Source organism: Hipposideros armiger, unplaced genomic scaffold (genome assembly GCF_001890085.2).
Source record: "Hipposideros armiger isolate ML-2016 unplaced genomic scaffold, ASM189008v1 scaffold_479, whole genome shotgun sequence".
Lineage (NCBI taxonomy): Eukaryota > Metazoa > Chordata > Mammalia > Chiroptera > Hipposideridae > Hipposideros > Hipposideros armiger.
In genome coordinates this window covers 1,023,805-1,037,603 of record NW_017731829.1, presented here as the reverse complement: position 1 = coordinate 1,037,603, position 13,799 = coordinate 1,023,805, and the positions used below count along the sequence as shown (strand labels likewise).

Here is a 13,799-nt window from a genome sequence, read left to right as displayed (position 1 = left end):
GGTCTTTCTACCACAGAGATTTCACAAGCTTATCAGCTCTCATTTCCTGGCAAGTCCTTGAGAGAGAGTTCTGCTGTGTCTCTGGTGCGGGCCTCAGGCTGAACCCTTCCTCCCCTGCTTTCAGGTGGCCCCTTGGCTGAGGGGACTGGCCCCAGCAGGGAGAGGTCAGACACTGAGAGTCCACATGAAGCTATAACTTACCGCTGGGGCATCTCTAACCTCGCCCCTGCAAACTGAATGTTACATGTGTTTTTCTCATTAAAAAGACATACTTCATCCCTGTGGAGAACTCAGAAAATATAATATATTCTAGTAAAAAGAAAATAAAGAAAAATCACCGCAAGCTCTTCCACATATCAGTTGCCACTGATAACATTTTGGAGAGGATCCTTCAAGTCTTTTGTGAATGTTTTTTTTGTTTTTGTTATTTTCTCTAAAAATGGGATTAAAATTACAAATTCTTTTTGATGAATTAGGTTTTCAAGGGACAGATGAAGCAAGGGTGACAAAATGTTGATAATTATTGGTGGGAACTGGGTGTTCATTATACCATTCTCCCTACCTTTGAGTATGGTTGAAAGCTTTATTATAAAAACGATGAATTAAAATTTTTATGTTACTTCATATATCACAGTCACCCCTCCATCCTAAAGCTGCAGCCAAATCAGGGTTCCATTGAGCTCTCTCTGAGGCAACCTCGTTTATTTAACTAATATCCTATTGTTAAACATTAAGTTATTTCCATTGTTTCCTATTACAACCAATACTGAGATGAACACCTCTGCCGCTAAACGTGTTTGAAGAATCATGATTTCTTTAGTATAAATTCTTAGAAGTGAATGGAATGTCATTTGGAACTCCTTAGGGGCCCTTTATTGAGTCATTATAGACAGTGAACCAAGGTCTTCTAATCCACCTTTTGGGTAACTCTGGGCTCTGTCTCCTCCTTTGAGGGGTGTTTAAAGCAGGGGCCACCTTATACAGTTGAGAGTCCCTCTGGGTGGGGACAGTGTTGACATTAATTAGCACCTGTCCTCAGCTCCCCAGACTGAATGCTGAGACTTATAGAGATAAGCTGGGCCCTGTCTTAGGCTGGGTTCCCCAGAAGAAGAGCTTCAGCCTATGAATGGGGTAGGGGCTCACGGGTCAGTTGGTCACTTGTGCATGGGATGTACTGAGGGCCCTCTCTCAGGAGAAACCAGTAAGGGACTGAGGGAAACAGAATAGGGCAGGTCCTCAGCCTGATCCCACGGGGGCGTGAATGGCACCAAAAGCTTCTCCCATCTGAGGCAAGGGGGCTAGACAGTTATACCTCTGCTTCTGTCACTGGCCAGTCCTAGTTGCCGGGGGTGGGGGAGCGGGGGGCTGGGGAGGAGTGTAACATATCAGTTATCAGGCCAGGGCAGTTCTCCAGAGGAGGTATAAGCTGTGAGTGCTCAACACCCGCAGCAGCTGGGAATAGGTGCTCCAGCTGCAAAGGGGGTCTGGGTGGGGCACCAGCAGCACCTACAGGTCCCAAAGGCCTGGGGCCAAAGAGAATTCCCAGGACTTAGAGAGAATAATGGGAGAGCCCGGGAGCCCTGGGCTGAGGGTGGGCATGGGTGACGGTGGTCCACTGGGAGCTCTCACCTGATGTGCAGGTCTGCCAGGGTCCGGCACGTGCTCACGGCACTCAGCACACTGTGCATCCCAGCCACCGAGAGCTTGTTGTCGCTGAGGCTGTGGAGAGGAGGAGAGAGGCCACCATCAGCAGGCAGCTGAAATCCCCAGCCCAAGACAGCTCCAAGCCCCTCTTTCTGGCTCAGCAGCTTGCTAGCTGTCACTGTTGGGATGTCCTGGATCCTTAACCGGGGGGGAGTCTCAAAGGGTTCTGACCCATGTGGTAAATCAAGAGACATATGATCCCCTTGCCTCACTCAGAGAGTAAAGTTCTCCAGCTGGAGTGATAAGGGCCAACTCACTGTTTTCACCTCTCTGAACCTCGGTTTCCTGGTATATAAAATAAGCACCATTTTAATTGCATTTAACAAATGGGGAAACTGAGGCTCAGAGATGTTAAATTACTTTCCCAGGATCACAAAGCTACTAAACGACAGAGCCAGGATTTAAATACAAAGCCAAGGCTCCAATCACTGTTACCCAATGTCAACACTCCCCCACCCCAACCCACACTTGATGCTAAGACCCCAACACACCCCACCCAACATCACCCCCACGCCACACCATGCAACAGTGTAGCACACCCAACAACCCACCCCTTCACCCCAACATGGTATCCCACCCTAACACACCACTTTGCACCCCAACATCCCAATGCAACACCCCAGCTGACCCATCCATCCAATACCCCAATGCCGCCTCAATCAACACTCCACCCCCACCTCACCCCACTCCACCCGGGGCTGTGGTAAGGACACACTGGTACACAGCCCACTGATGTATAAGGGACGCATTCTACATGTGCAAGGGGTTTTCATAGCTGGGACTAAGGGGTTCATGCCAGAGGCAAAGGCAAGGCGTGGCTGAGCCACCCCAACTTCACCGGAGTTGGGAGAAGGCAGGGTGGTGGCAGAGCGGCGTTATTTCCAGTGACTGCGGGCATGGGGATCAGGCGTGGCAGGGACCAGCTGGGGCTCTCCAGCGCCCTCCCTTTTACCGAACAGTGGGGTGGGCAACTTACTCCAGCTTGCTGGTGATGTGCAGCTGGGGTGCAGCCTCTGCCATCAGGCGACAGCCTTCATCTTCCAGCTCGTTTCCTGAGAGGCTGAGACAGAGGGGCCCAATGCCCTGTGCTGCTGGGTGGGGTCCCCCCCCCAACCCTCAGCACTCACCCACCCCAACCCTCAGCACTCACTGACTTTAGTCAAAGCATCACTCCAATAAGTGAATCTTAATCATAATGAACGTTGAAAGACTGCGTACCATGTACCTGGCACTGTCCCAGGTGTTATTACAGTTACTGGATGTTTAATCCTGATAAAAACCCTATGAAGTAGGCACTATTGTTATCCTTGTCCTACTAATGAGTAGACTGGGGTAGGGAACTTGCTCAAAGGTGGACCTGGGATTTGAACACAGACAGCCTGACTTTAAGGCCCTGCCCTCAAATGTTTCTTTATGTTGCAACCTACATAATTGATAAACTCCATGATGATAGGGGCATCTGATATAGACTGGGGATCAGGGAAGTCTTCCCTGATGTTTGAGCTACTTGCTAGAAAAACTAGGAGTTCAGAAGGTAAGGGGTGGGAGGGAGATGGGATTGTAGGAACAGCACATTCAGAGGCTCTGTGGCATAGCACATTTGAAGACCTGAGAGGGAGCCAGGATCTCGGAGTCTAACACTGAGTGAGGAGAGGGCAGGGTCAGATGGGGCCTGGGGGTTGGACCAGGGTTCTGCATCACACGGAATTTGAGGATTTGGGCTTTATTCTGAGCAGTGGGAAGGAGTGAAGGGGGCTGGCAGGAGAGAAACGCAGTTCCCTCTCTGCCAGGTGGAGGTGGTCAGGGTGGAAGCAGGGGACCCAGTGAGATGGCTGACGGGTCATCCTGGGTAAGAAATGCGAGTGGTTTAGGCTAGGAAAGTGGACGAAAAGAGGATGGTTTTGAGAGCTCTGCAGGGGGTAGGCTGACTCAGGATGGACTGGCTAAGCGGGGAGGGCAAGGGAGCTGAGAGGTGTCTGGTCTGTGTAACCAGATGGGTATTGAGGCCCTTGCTGCAGGTGAGGGTACTGAAAGGGGGGCAGGCTCAGTGGTGGCCAGGTGGGTGGAAGTATGTGAGCTTGGTAACATCTACCTTTTCTAATCTCGTCTTGGTTCTCCCAATGGAACAGGTCAAGGCTCATGGTTTGGTCACCAAAGCAGCCCTCACCCCATCCATCTCACCTTGGGGTGGGGCCACTCACTTCAAAACACATTCTGTCATTCCACCTTCACACCCATTTGATTTCCTGGGATGGTCCTGGCAGAGGTCCCTCTTGGCAATAAAACAGGACCTCCACCAATCCCCAAGCCCTACTCTCAAAGTCTCCGCCCAGGAGCTGGACACCATGGGGATTTCTGCAGCCAGAAAAGAGAGGGTCATCTCACTGTTCTCTGGGAGAAGGACAGGGTGAGGGGACCCCGAGGGCTGTGGTTTGGAAGACAGACCTAGGTGTAATGACGTTTCTGCTTTGAAGATCTCAATGACAGTGGTTACAAAGATAAGGCTGGGAGTCAGGCTGTTTGACTTGGACCCTAGCCTGGACTAACCCTAACCTTGAGCAAACTTATCTTTCTGTGGCTTAATTTCCTCCTCTATAAAATGTGCATAGCAACAGTACTTACGTGATAGAGATGCGAGGATTAAATGAGAGGCTACATGTTAATGCACCTGGTACAGGGCAGTGCTAAATAGTGGTCGCTGTTCCAATAATCTGATTCCCCCTAACTCTTAGTCAGGCAGCCTGCCCTTCCCCACAGCACCCACCCAAAGCTGAGGCCCTCCCCACACTGTCCTGCCCTCCCCACTCTCCTGCCCCAGGGCTTCCCACTCTACTCACTCTACTTCGTCCAGGCGGGGGCCTTCCCGGAGCTGGGCTATGAGCATCTCCACATCACTGACTGTGAGGTGACACTTCTGCAGCCTGAGGTGGGAGTTAGAGGGGCTCAGGGCAAGGAGCTACACTATGCTTCCTCTAGGTCCCAGCCCTGCTGCTAGGCGTGGGAGCTGGGGGAGCCAGAAGGCCAGCAGACCTGGGGTCTAATCCTGTCCCTGCTTCTCAGTAGCAGGGCGATCTTGGACAAGGCATTTAATCTATCTGAGACTCAGTTTCCTCCTCTGTCAAGTGGGAATAATATTGTGTACTTTGCAGGGTTTTCAAGAGAATTACAATGAGGTAATAGATAGAAAATACCATAGTGCCCAACCCACAGCAAGAACCCATTACATTATAGCTATTATTGTTGCTATTATGCCCGACATTCCTTGTTCAGGCCAGGCTGGCTTATCCATGTCCTTTCTCTGCCCCACATCAGCTTTTCCCTTGATCCTCCCTGCCCCTGCTCTACCTCCCCCTATATCATACCCCTCCCCTTAAGGCAATGGATCCCACTGAGGTACCTGAGTGTCAGGCTTCTGCTCTGAGCCTCTTCCCTCTGGCTGGCACTTCCCTGTGGGTCTGGGGCTCTGGCAAGAACAAATGCAGCGTTGGTCTGGGCTCAGAAATCCAGGCTCTTCTCTTGGGTTCTAGGGGCTGAAGGTTCTTTAGCCTGACCCACAGTGCATAAGTGACAAAGATGGTTAGTTGAAAGTGCTGAAGGCACTATTCAGCAAAGTAGCAGGAGCAAAAGGTTTGAGGTCAAGTGGAATATTTATTCAAATTCTGGCTCTGCCGTATGTAGCTGTGTGGCCTTGGGCAAGTCACTCCACCCCTCTGAGCCTCTATTTTCTCTTTTCTAAAATGGAATGATAATATCTAACACACAGAGTTAAGATAGGATTGAATAAGATGACATATGATCAAGGGCCCACCACAGGCACAAAATTGAAGCTTAGTAAAAAGAAACAGTTATTATCTACGCTGCGACAGTGTCCATTTGTAGATGTGCTATCTATGGTTCAGAAAGCCAGGGGCATGGACTGTATGTGGGTTCAGGCTGTGGGAAACCAGGACACCTCTAGGCTCCCTTCCACTGGGCCAGAAGATGGCTAGGGACTGCAGAGAAGGTGGGGCATCATGAGCTAGGTTTTCACAGACTGCAAGATCAGTGCTGTCTAACAGGACTTTCTGTGACAATGGAAATGTTTTGTATCTGTGCCATCCACTTTGGGAGCCACTAAACTCTCATGGCTATTGATTACCTGAAATGTGGCTAATGTGACCAATGAACTGAAATGTCCTTTTTACTTAATTTTAATTAAATTTAAATGGCCAAGTGTGGCTAGTGGCTATTATATTGGGCACCACAGCTCTAAGCAGTCAGAGGGAAACAGAACAGTGGTCCTACTGAATCGTTGTATGGGTGAAAACATTGAGGCTCAGAGCAGGGAAAGGACTTGCTCAAGGACGTACACCTTCATCTGTCTCTGAGTCTCAGCTGAGAGGGTGGGTGTGTGGGGAAGCACAATTGGAATGTTCTTTCACGGGAAGGCAGCTTCCCTTTCTTTGCCCATCCAGGACTGGCCAAGCTGGAATTCATGCACAGCTGGAATAGCCAGCAGTCAAGTGCCAAGTGAATGCCAGCGGTGTTCTAAGCACTTTAAATATATTAATTCATTTAATTCTCAGAACAACTCTAAGATATAGGTACTATAATTGCCTTCCTTTTTTTTCCAGTTAGAAGAGTTTTCCTTGCATAGAAACGCCAATCTAACAGTATCTTCATGTCCTCCCTAAGGATCTGACTCAGTTTGAGACCTCCCTCACCAAGGAGCCAGATGTGGCCCAGAGACAGAGGAAGCCAAAGGCTTTTGCCAACTCTGAGAAGCAAGTCATTTCTCAGGGCAGCAGCCAGGAGAATCCCCACATTCCAGCTCTTCCTAAGTTCCCTTGGCCACCTTTTCCCCACAACTGCCTGAGCCCAGATCACATCTCAGGATGAGCCCAGACCCACCCCCTCCCTAACTTCTTACCCTCGTAGCTCTGCAGCTGTCTCCGTGGGCGGGGAGAGAAGGAAGATGAGGTCCGCCTTCCTGCAGGGTCAGACACAGAGCCATGAAACCCGTGGACTGGAATCCAACCTGTCACTCCCTACCTGCGCACCCCTTGCTGCCCCAAACAGCCAGAGAAAGCTGATTTTGTGATTGAGAGGAACAACAGAACTGGCAAAAGTGCTCCAGATCAGACATGCAAAATTGTGACCATGTCATTATTTGATGAATCCTGAGTGTTTCCAAAAAGTCAGGAAAACAACTTTTACAAGAAAGGTAATAAAAATTAGGAACGCTGAGAGATTTTATAGGAGTTACTGTGTTTTAGGATTAATACGCATGGCACTTAACCTTCCCTGTGATCCAAACAGGCAACGCTACTTCAGCACCACGGAGAGCGACAAACGGCTAAATCCTGCAGCGATACCTGTGCTTCTTAGATCTGTTGATTCATTCCTTCATCGTCTGTCAGTCCGTCCGTCCGTCCGTCTTCCATCCATCCATCCATCCATCCATCCATCCATCCACCCATCCATCCATCCATCCATCCACCCACCCACCCACGACTTATTGAGACCAGGTGCCAGGCGTGAGCTAGGCTCTCTCTGGACATATCGATTTGAGTAAAATGGACTCAGGCATATACATGATGCAGACGACAGTTTTCCTCCTTTTCCCATCCTCTCTTCTTTTCTCAAGACCCTGAAGACCAGGCTCCCACTCCTGCTCACCTGACTTGCAGCATCCTGACGGTAGGACAGGTGACTGCCACCTTTGTCAAGCAGAGTAGGGTCAACATGGAGACGTTGTTGCGGCTCAGGCTGCGTGATTGTGGCATAGGTGTCAGGAGTGAGTCCCCTATCCCATGGGCCCCAGAACTTTGCTCTCCAAGGGAGGAGGGTGGCTCAGGCAGGGGTGGTGAAAAGACAGCTTACTCAAGCTTCCGGAGCCGCGGCAGGCAAGGAAGGACCTCCACGATGTTCAGCACTTCCTGGTCCTTGAGCTGGTTGTCCTGAAAGCTGCAGGGAGACCAAAGCCCAATCCCTTAGCCCTGGGGTGGGGCCCCTTAGAAACCCCAGTTGGTAGGTGACAGGCATGGCCACCCTCATGTAGGAGACACAAGACAGGGGCCCAGAAGGAGTTGGTGACCTGCTCTATGGTATCCAACAGGCCCAGCTAGGAGAAAAGACCCTTTGTTGGCTTCATTTCTGTTCCTATTTAGTCGCTATGGGGGAGTTCCTGCGGGTGGCCCAAAGGATCCAGATGGTGGTCTATGAATGTCTCATGAGGTGGGACGAGGAGCCCCAGTACCCTGCTCTCAGGGCAATGTGCCTGAGGCCCAAGTTGATCAAGGCCTTTTGGCTCCCAGGTGATGAGCAGTCTAGACCGGGATGCTGGAGATGCTGCTTCCTGACTCACCCAGGGCCCTAGGCCAGGCACCTTCCTTTCTGATCTCACATTCCCCATCTGTCCAATGGAGTCCACAACCCAGCCCTGCCTGGGTTCCTAGCTGGAGGGACAGAAGTCCTGAAGAGTGCGAGGGTGCTTTGCATGTGATCACTCTGGTCAGGAAAAAGTTAGGAAATATTGAACTTCTTGACATTTATGTTTCTTTCCTGATTATTGAAGAGTGGCCTTAATCTTTTCTTCCATGACCTAGAGTGGTCACACACAAGGACACTGGGCAGAAGGACAGAGCAGAGCTGTGGTCCAGCTAATGCTCCACTCAGCAAGCGGTGCACTCTAGTTCTGGGCTGCATCTGCCTGGATGACGGGGTGCCTTTCCTAAATCTCACAAAGGTGCCAGCCAGCAGTGGCTCTGCCAGTGAGCTACTCAGGAGGCACCCTGGTCTCACCCTTCTTAGGCCACTCATCAGACACAGGGCAGAGGCATAGTTGTGCATATGTGCTCAGATGTACATGTGGATCTGAGTGTGCATGCATGTGTCCTGCACATGTTCACACCTATGAGTGTGCATGTATGTGAGACATATACTTAGGTGAGCAGACAAGTGCACGTATGTGCACGAATATGAAGGTATGTGTGTGCTTCGTGCATTTATGTGTACCCACAGTGCCCACCACCTGCCTATATACTGCCATCTTTTTTCTCAGGGTCCCAGAAAGAGGGAAGGGGACCTCAAAACTCAAGCTTCTTCAAGAGTATTAGTTGAAAGAAGCACTGCTCTGGGGCCTTTGGGAACCTTGTGTTTGGATCCAGCCCCACCCAGCTCATGGACTGGTGCCGCCCCGCTGAGTCTCATTGAAAACCTACTAGTCAGATAGAACATGGAAGACCTGTGCAGTGACACCTTCCCCTAGCCAGTGAGCCTTCTGGAGATCACTCACCTGACCTCTTCCAGGTGTGGACAGAGGGGCAAAGCCTGCACCAGGTGGTTGATGCCTCGAGCAGTGATCTTACTTCCTGCTAACCTGTAGGGTAAGAAAGGATGGTAGGAAGAAATGGAGATGGGCAGGGGGGTAGGCCTGGAATCTGCCCTGTGTAGGGTTGAGAAAAGGGAGGAGAGTTCCAGGTATCCCCAGCTGAGGCTCCCCCTCAGTTCCAAGCCCTGGCTCACCCCAGCTTCTTCAGGCTCCCCATTGTCGGCAAGCTCCTGGAGAGGGCTTCTGCAAAGGCATCCCCACACTTCCTGCTCTTAAAGCTGCCACAGGGAGAGGCAAGATGGCAGAGGATCAATGCTGGACAGGGCTTAGAGGTCATGACCCACCCCTCCCCTGACAGATGGAATTGACTACAGCAATGTTAATAGTATTAGTAACAGTTGTAGAAGTAACACATACATATTATGGCAGCGACTGCTAAGTGTCCACTAAAACCCATTCTCCACTTATACATCTATATATAACTGGAAACATGGTTTCCCAGTGAGAGATGGCACTTCCCAGCCTCCCTTGCAGCTCAGTGTGGCTATATGACTATGTTCTCACCACTTGAATGTAAGTGGAAGGATGTGCCCTATTTCTAGGACTGAGCTTTAACACATTTGGTGTGTCTAATCCATGGTCTCTTTTTCCCTTCCCCCAAGCCAGATCACAGACATGCCCATGAACCAACTTTGACCATGCAGATCAAGATGCCCAAGTAGATGACAGAGCAACAATGGAAGGGACGTGCATGACCTCGTGGAGTCTTCCATGAGTGCAATAAAATGATACATTATTTAATCCACTATATTTTCGAGGGTGTGAGGGGTTCTTTGTTACTGAAGCCTAGCCTTTTCTCTAGCTACTACACATATTGAACCTTTACTGTGTGCCGAGAACTGTGCTAAGAAGTGGTGTTTTTTTTAGGAATTATCTCATCTCACTCTTGTAACAACCCTATGAAGTAGGTATTATTATTATTGATTCATTTTAGGGATGAAGAAACTCAGGCTGAGAGGTTAGATAACCTGCCCAAAGTTAAAGAGCCTCTAGCAGCACAGCCTGGATCGGGGGCTCCAGACCATGACTGAGAGAGAGAACGAGGGTCTGGAAACCATGACAAGAAGAGATCCGACTGGACTCCAGAGGTCCTGGTGAGGCGTGGAGCCTCCTCACTGTGTCACAGACTAAGGTGCTGAAAGGGCCTATCTGTTCTGATATTTCTTACCCAGTCTTCCTCAGCAGGAGTCTGCCAGGCTGGTTGGTTTCTACTCTCCCAAGAGCCCAGTTCTCTCCCTGGTCCTCCCCAGTCCTGCCCTGCCCTTCCTCTCACCTGAGATTCTCCACCTGCCCACAGCCTGCCAGGGCCTCAGGGCAGCGGGGCTCCAGAGGGCAGCCCTCAAAATCCAGGTGGATAGGGGTATTCCTGTGCCCCAGGATGTTGGTCAGGGCAGCCAGGTCAGCGTAGGTCAATAGGAAATTGTGGAAGGGCAGTTCACAGGGGAGGCTTCGGGCCACGAGACCAGCCAGCTCAGGCTCCTGTGTCTCACCCACACAGTGACACAGCTCTACAACCTTTGGTCCCGTGTGCCTGCGAGTGGCCAACTTCCTTAATGCCTGAATGACTGCAGCCTGCTTGTCACCCACCCACTTTTGATCCTGCTGTGTCAGGTGGCTGAGGAAGGGATGGCAGGCACAGGATGCCAGACCCGCCAGGAAGGTGGGGAGGTGATCTAAGAGGCCCAGTCTAGCTTTGGTCCGCAGCAGCCAGCGAGAATTGAGGGTGACATAACGGGTGAGTGTGTCTTTGTCCACCTCGGGGCTGGCCATCAGGTGCAGGGCAGCAAAAAACTCCTGCAGGGTGAGGTGGGTGAAGGCATAGCCTTCCTCCTGGTGTCCGTGGCCTGTGCAGATGCAGAAGGAGGTCAGTAGGCCGAGGGAAGTCCCGAAGGAAATCATGGATGAAGCAATGTCTTCTGTAGAGAAGATAACCTTCCCGGTCTCCAGGCCCCTCAGGGCCATCTCACCAAGGCCCAGCAGGGACTCAGTATCCAGGCACCCATGGGGGCTGAGGGCGAGCACCATCTGCATGTAGTTCTGAGTCACAGTGTGCAAGAGGGCTGAGGGCTGGCCTGGAGAGCTGCCTGGGAGCAGATGGTGAAGGCAGAGGCAGGCGACTCGGCACAGGGCAGGCACCGCACACATGCTCCGGAGATGTCCGTTTGCTCGCAACTCTGCTAGGGCTGCCTCCTGGGACTGCTGATCACTGAAGAAGCAGCCCATGTACTTCTCCACCCGTGGCCCATCAAAGCCCCACATGTGGACTGTGGCTGCCTCTGTGGGCAGACAAGCTGGCAGCTTCCCTGGACGGGAGGTGACCATGACCCAGCAGCCGGGCAGGAGGGTCCCACGGCAGAGGCCGGAGAAGAGGGCGAGGCCTGGGCCTGGGGCCTCAGGACCTACAGTCTCCTTGCTGGAACAGGGGTGGAGGGCCTCCTCCAGCCCATCGAAGATGAGCAGGACGCCATTAGCGTTCTCTTTCAGGTACTGGAAGACAGCATTGGGGCCCGCCTCGGGGCTCAAATACACATCAAAAAGCAGCTGGGGCAGCGTCAAGGAACCTGTAATCAGGTTGAGGTGGCGGAATTCAAAAAGGAACAGGGCCTGGAAGCGGTCTAGCTGGCCATCCGCCCACTTCTGGCAGAGCCGGTGGGCCAGCGTGGTCTTGCCCATGCCGGCCTTCCCCAAGATCACCATCACCCGTGGGCCCTTGTCAGCTCTAGTGTTGAAGAGGTCCCGGATACTCATGTCAGCGCCATCTTCCGCCTTGGAGCCCCCCATAATGGCCCCCTCCTGAGTGTCAAAGGGTGCTGTGGCTCGGCCCCACTGCAAGATTGTGGGGATGTAGGCCTGGCGCAAGGCGAGGGGCTGCCCTGGCCCGGAAGGCTTGTCGCCATAGCGCTGCTGGGCAGAAGTCCTCAGAAGCTGCAGGTATCTCTTGGCCAACTCTGCAGGGGGTAGGGAGATGGCATGAGGGCACGCGGCCTCCCCGCCCCCAGATTCCCTCACCCCCGTACTGGCTGTGGGGATCCTGCAGCCTCAGGTGTGGATATATGATGAGGGAGTGGCAAGACCACACAGGGGCTTTGGCGCCTAGAAGGAATTGGTTCTACAGAAGCAAAGGCTCTGGCAGCCATTCAAACAGGGCAGCCTGAATGCGGAAGTGTGGACCATGGCTCTGCTTTACAGGTGGTGTAAAGTTTTCAATAAGACGAGGGAGGGGAAAAAGAGTACTTCCTTGGCAAGATCTTATGGGAACAATCTCTTACTGTGATACCTGAGTAAGCTGTGCCCCTTCCCAGTATTTCAGTTCTGCAGCGCCCAGAGCGCCGACAACCTATAGGCCCAGACATGGACTAAGCAGAACTCTGGGCGTTGGGCTCCTACTGTGCCAGGTCCTGACATTTTAACTGCTGGATCATTGGGAGATCTTGGGTGGCCCAGGGAAAGGACTGGGGCCACTGTTGGGGGACACTGGGAGTCCTCACTGGGGGCTGGAGGTAGAGGTATATATTATATCAATGTGAATCCTTTGACTACCTGTGAATCCTCTGGCTATGGCCATGGGGGTCACGACAACTGGTTGAGAGCAAGGACTCTTCTGGACAACTGGTAGAGAAGCGAGTGCTGTTTCCTTTACTCCCCTTGGCCTGGCTGGTCAGTAGCTCCTGTGTCTCCCCATGGGCCCCTAAAGGCTTCTGCCTTGGCTGGGGTGGGGCGGCGGGGGAGAGCATCTCCCTGGTGTGCGGCTCACCCTTAAACTGGCCAATGAGGTCCTAGGCCTGAGGTAATGCTGGTCACCTCTCTGGGGCCTCCTGAGCCCTCAGGACATGGGGTGTCGCTGTAACAGGCTGGATGATGAAGCAACAACTTACTGGGATACTTTTAGCTTTTACAGCTGAGCCATCTCTGGAAAAGCCCTTTTGTGGCCTGTTAGTGAGGCCTGTCTTTGCCAGGCTCAGCTCTCTCCTCTGCCCACTCAGGACTTCCAATCCTTCGTTCATGGAAGCTTGGAATACAAGAGTCACTAGGCCCATGGAGGCTCGTCAGCAGGGGACAGAGTCCAGGAACTGTATCCTGGCCCCAAGGCATTCCAATCCCTGTGTTTGAGTTCCTTCCTACCTTGGTACTCACCTAGCTGCTGCTTCCTGCCCTGCTTCGGCCGGGGTGAGGACCCATAACTCTGATGAGGCCGCTTGAGGCCTGGAAAGAATGAAGAAAAACGTAAGGGGTGAGGTTTGGAGGCCGAGGATGTACCCAGCACCTTTAGGGAGCTCCAATCCACAAACGGGCAGCAGGCAGACAAGTGTATCCCCACTCAGGGGCTGAGTGAAGACAGCTCAGTGATAAGGGCCAGAAGAGACCAGGGACTAGGACAGAGTTTTGATTTGTTGGGATTATGGGGTAGATGTTTTCTGTGAAAGCCTGATGTTACTGCCATGTACACCTAAAAGAAAAACGTCCATACATCTATAGAAATAATGATTCTGAATCCATTGTGAACATCATACTATATTGTCAAAGACTGTAAGCTTTTCCATTAAGATAAGGAACAAGGCAAGGATGCCTGCTTTCACCACAGTACTGGAAGCTCTAGCCAGAGCAATTAGTCAAGAAAAATAATAAAAGGCACCCAAATTGGAAAGGGAGAAGTAAAATTGTCTCTGTTTGCAGATGATAGGGTCTTATATTTAGAAAACCCTAAAGACTTCACAAAAAGGCT

At 51.8% G+C, this 13,799-nt stretch overlaps 1 protein-coding gene across 1 annotated transcript in view; it reads right to left on the bottom strand.

Moving 5' to 3' along the window:
- NLRC5 (NLR family CARD domain containing 5) overlaps nt 1-13,799 on the bottom strand; it is an 80,861-nt gene that overhangs the window by 36,382 nt on the left and 30,680 nt on the right. The window contains exons 6-16 of the mRNA XM_019666822.1: nt 13,211-13,279; nt 10,350-12,024; nt 9,211-9,294; nt 8,981-9,064; nt 7,567-7,650; nt 7,363-7,452; nt 6,614-6,673; nt 5,102-5,167; nt 4,542-4,625; nt 2,681-2,764; nt 1,630-1,719 (exon numbers count right to left, since the gene is read on the bottom strand). Coding sequence (XP_019522367.1) covers nt 1,630-1,719; nt 2,681-2,764; nt 4,542-4,625; nt 5,102-5,167; nt 6,614-6,673; nt 7,363-7,452; nt 7,567-7,650; nt 8,981-9,064; nt 9,211-9,294; nt 10,350-12,024; nt 13,211-13,279 — 2,470 coding nt within the window. The remainder of the gene's footprint in view (nt 1-1,629; nt 1,720-2,680; nt 2,765-4,541; nt 4,626-5,101; nt 5,168-6,613; nt 6,674-7,362; nt 7,453-7,566; nt 7,651-8,980; nt 9,065-9,210; nt 9,295-10,349; nt 12,025-13,210; nt 13,280-13,799) is intronic.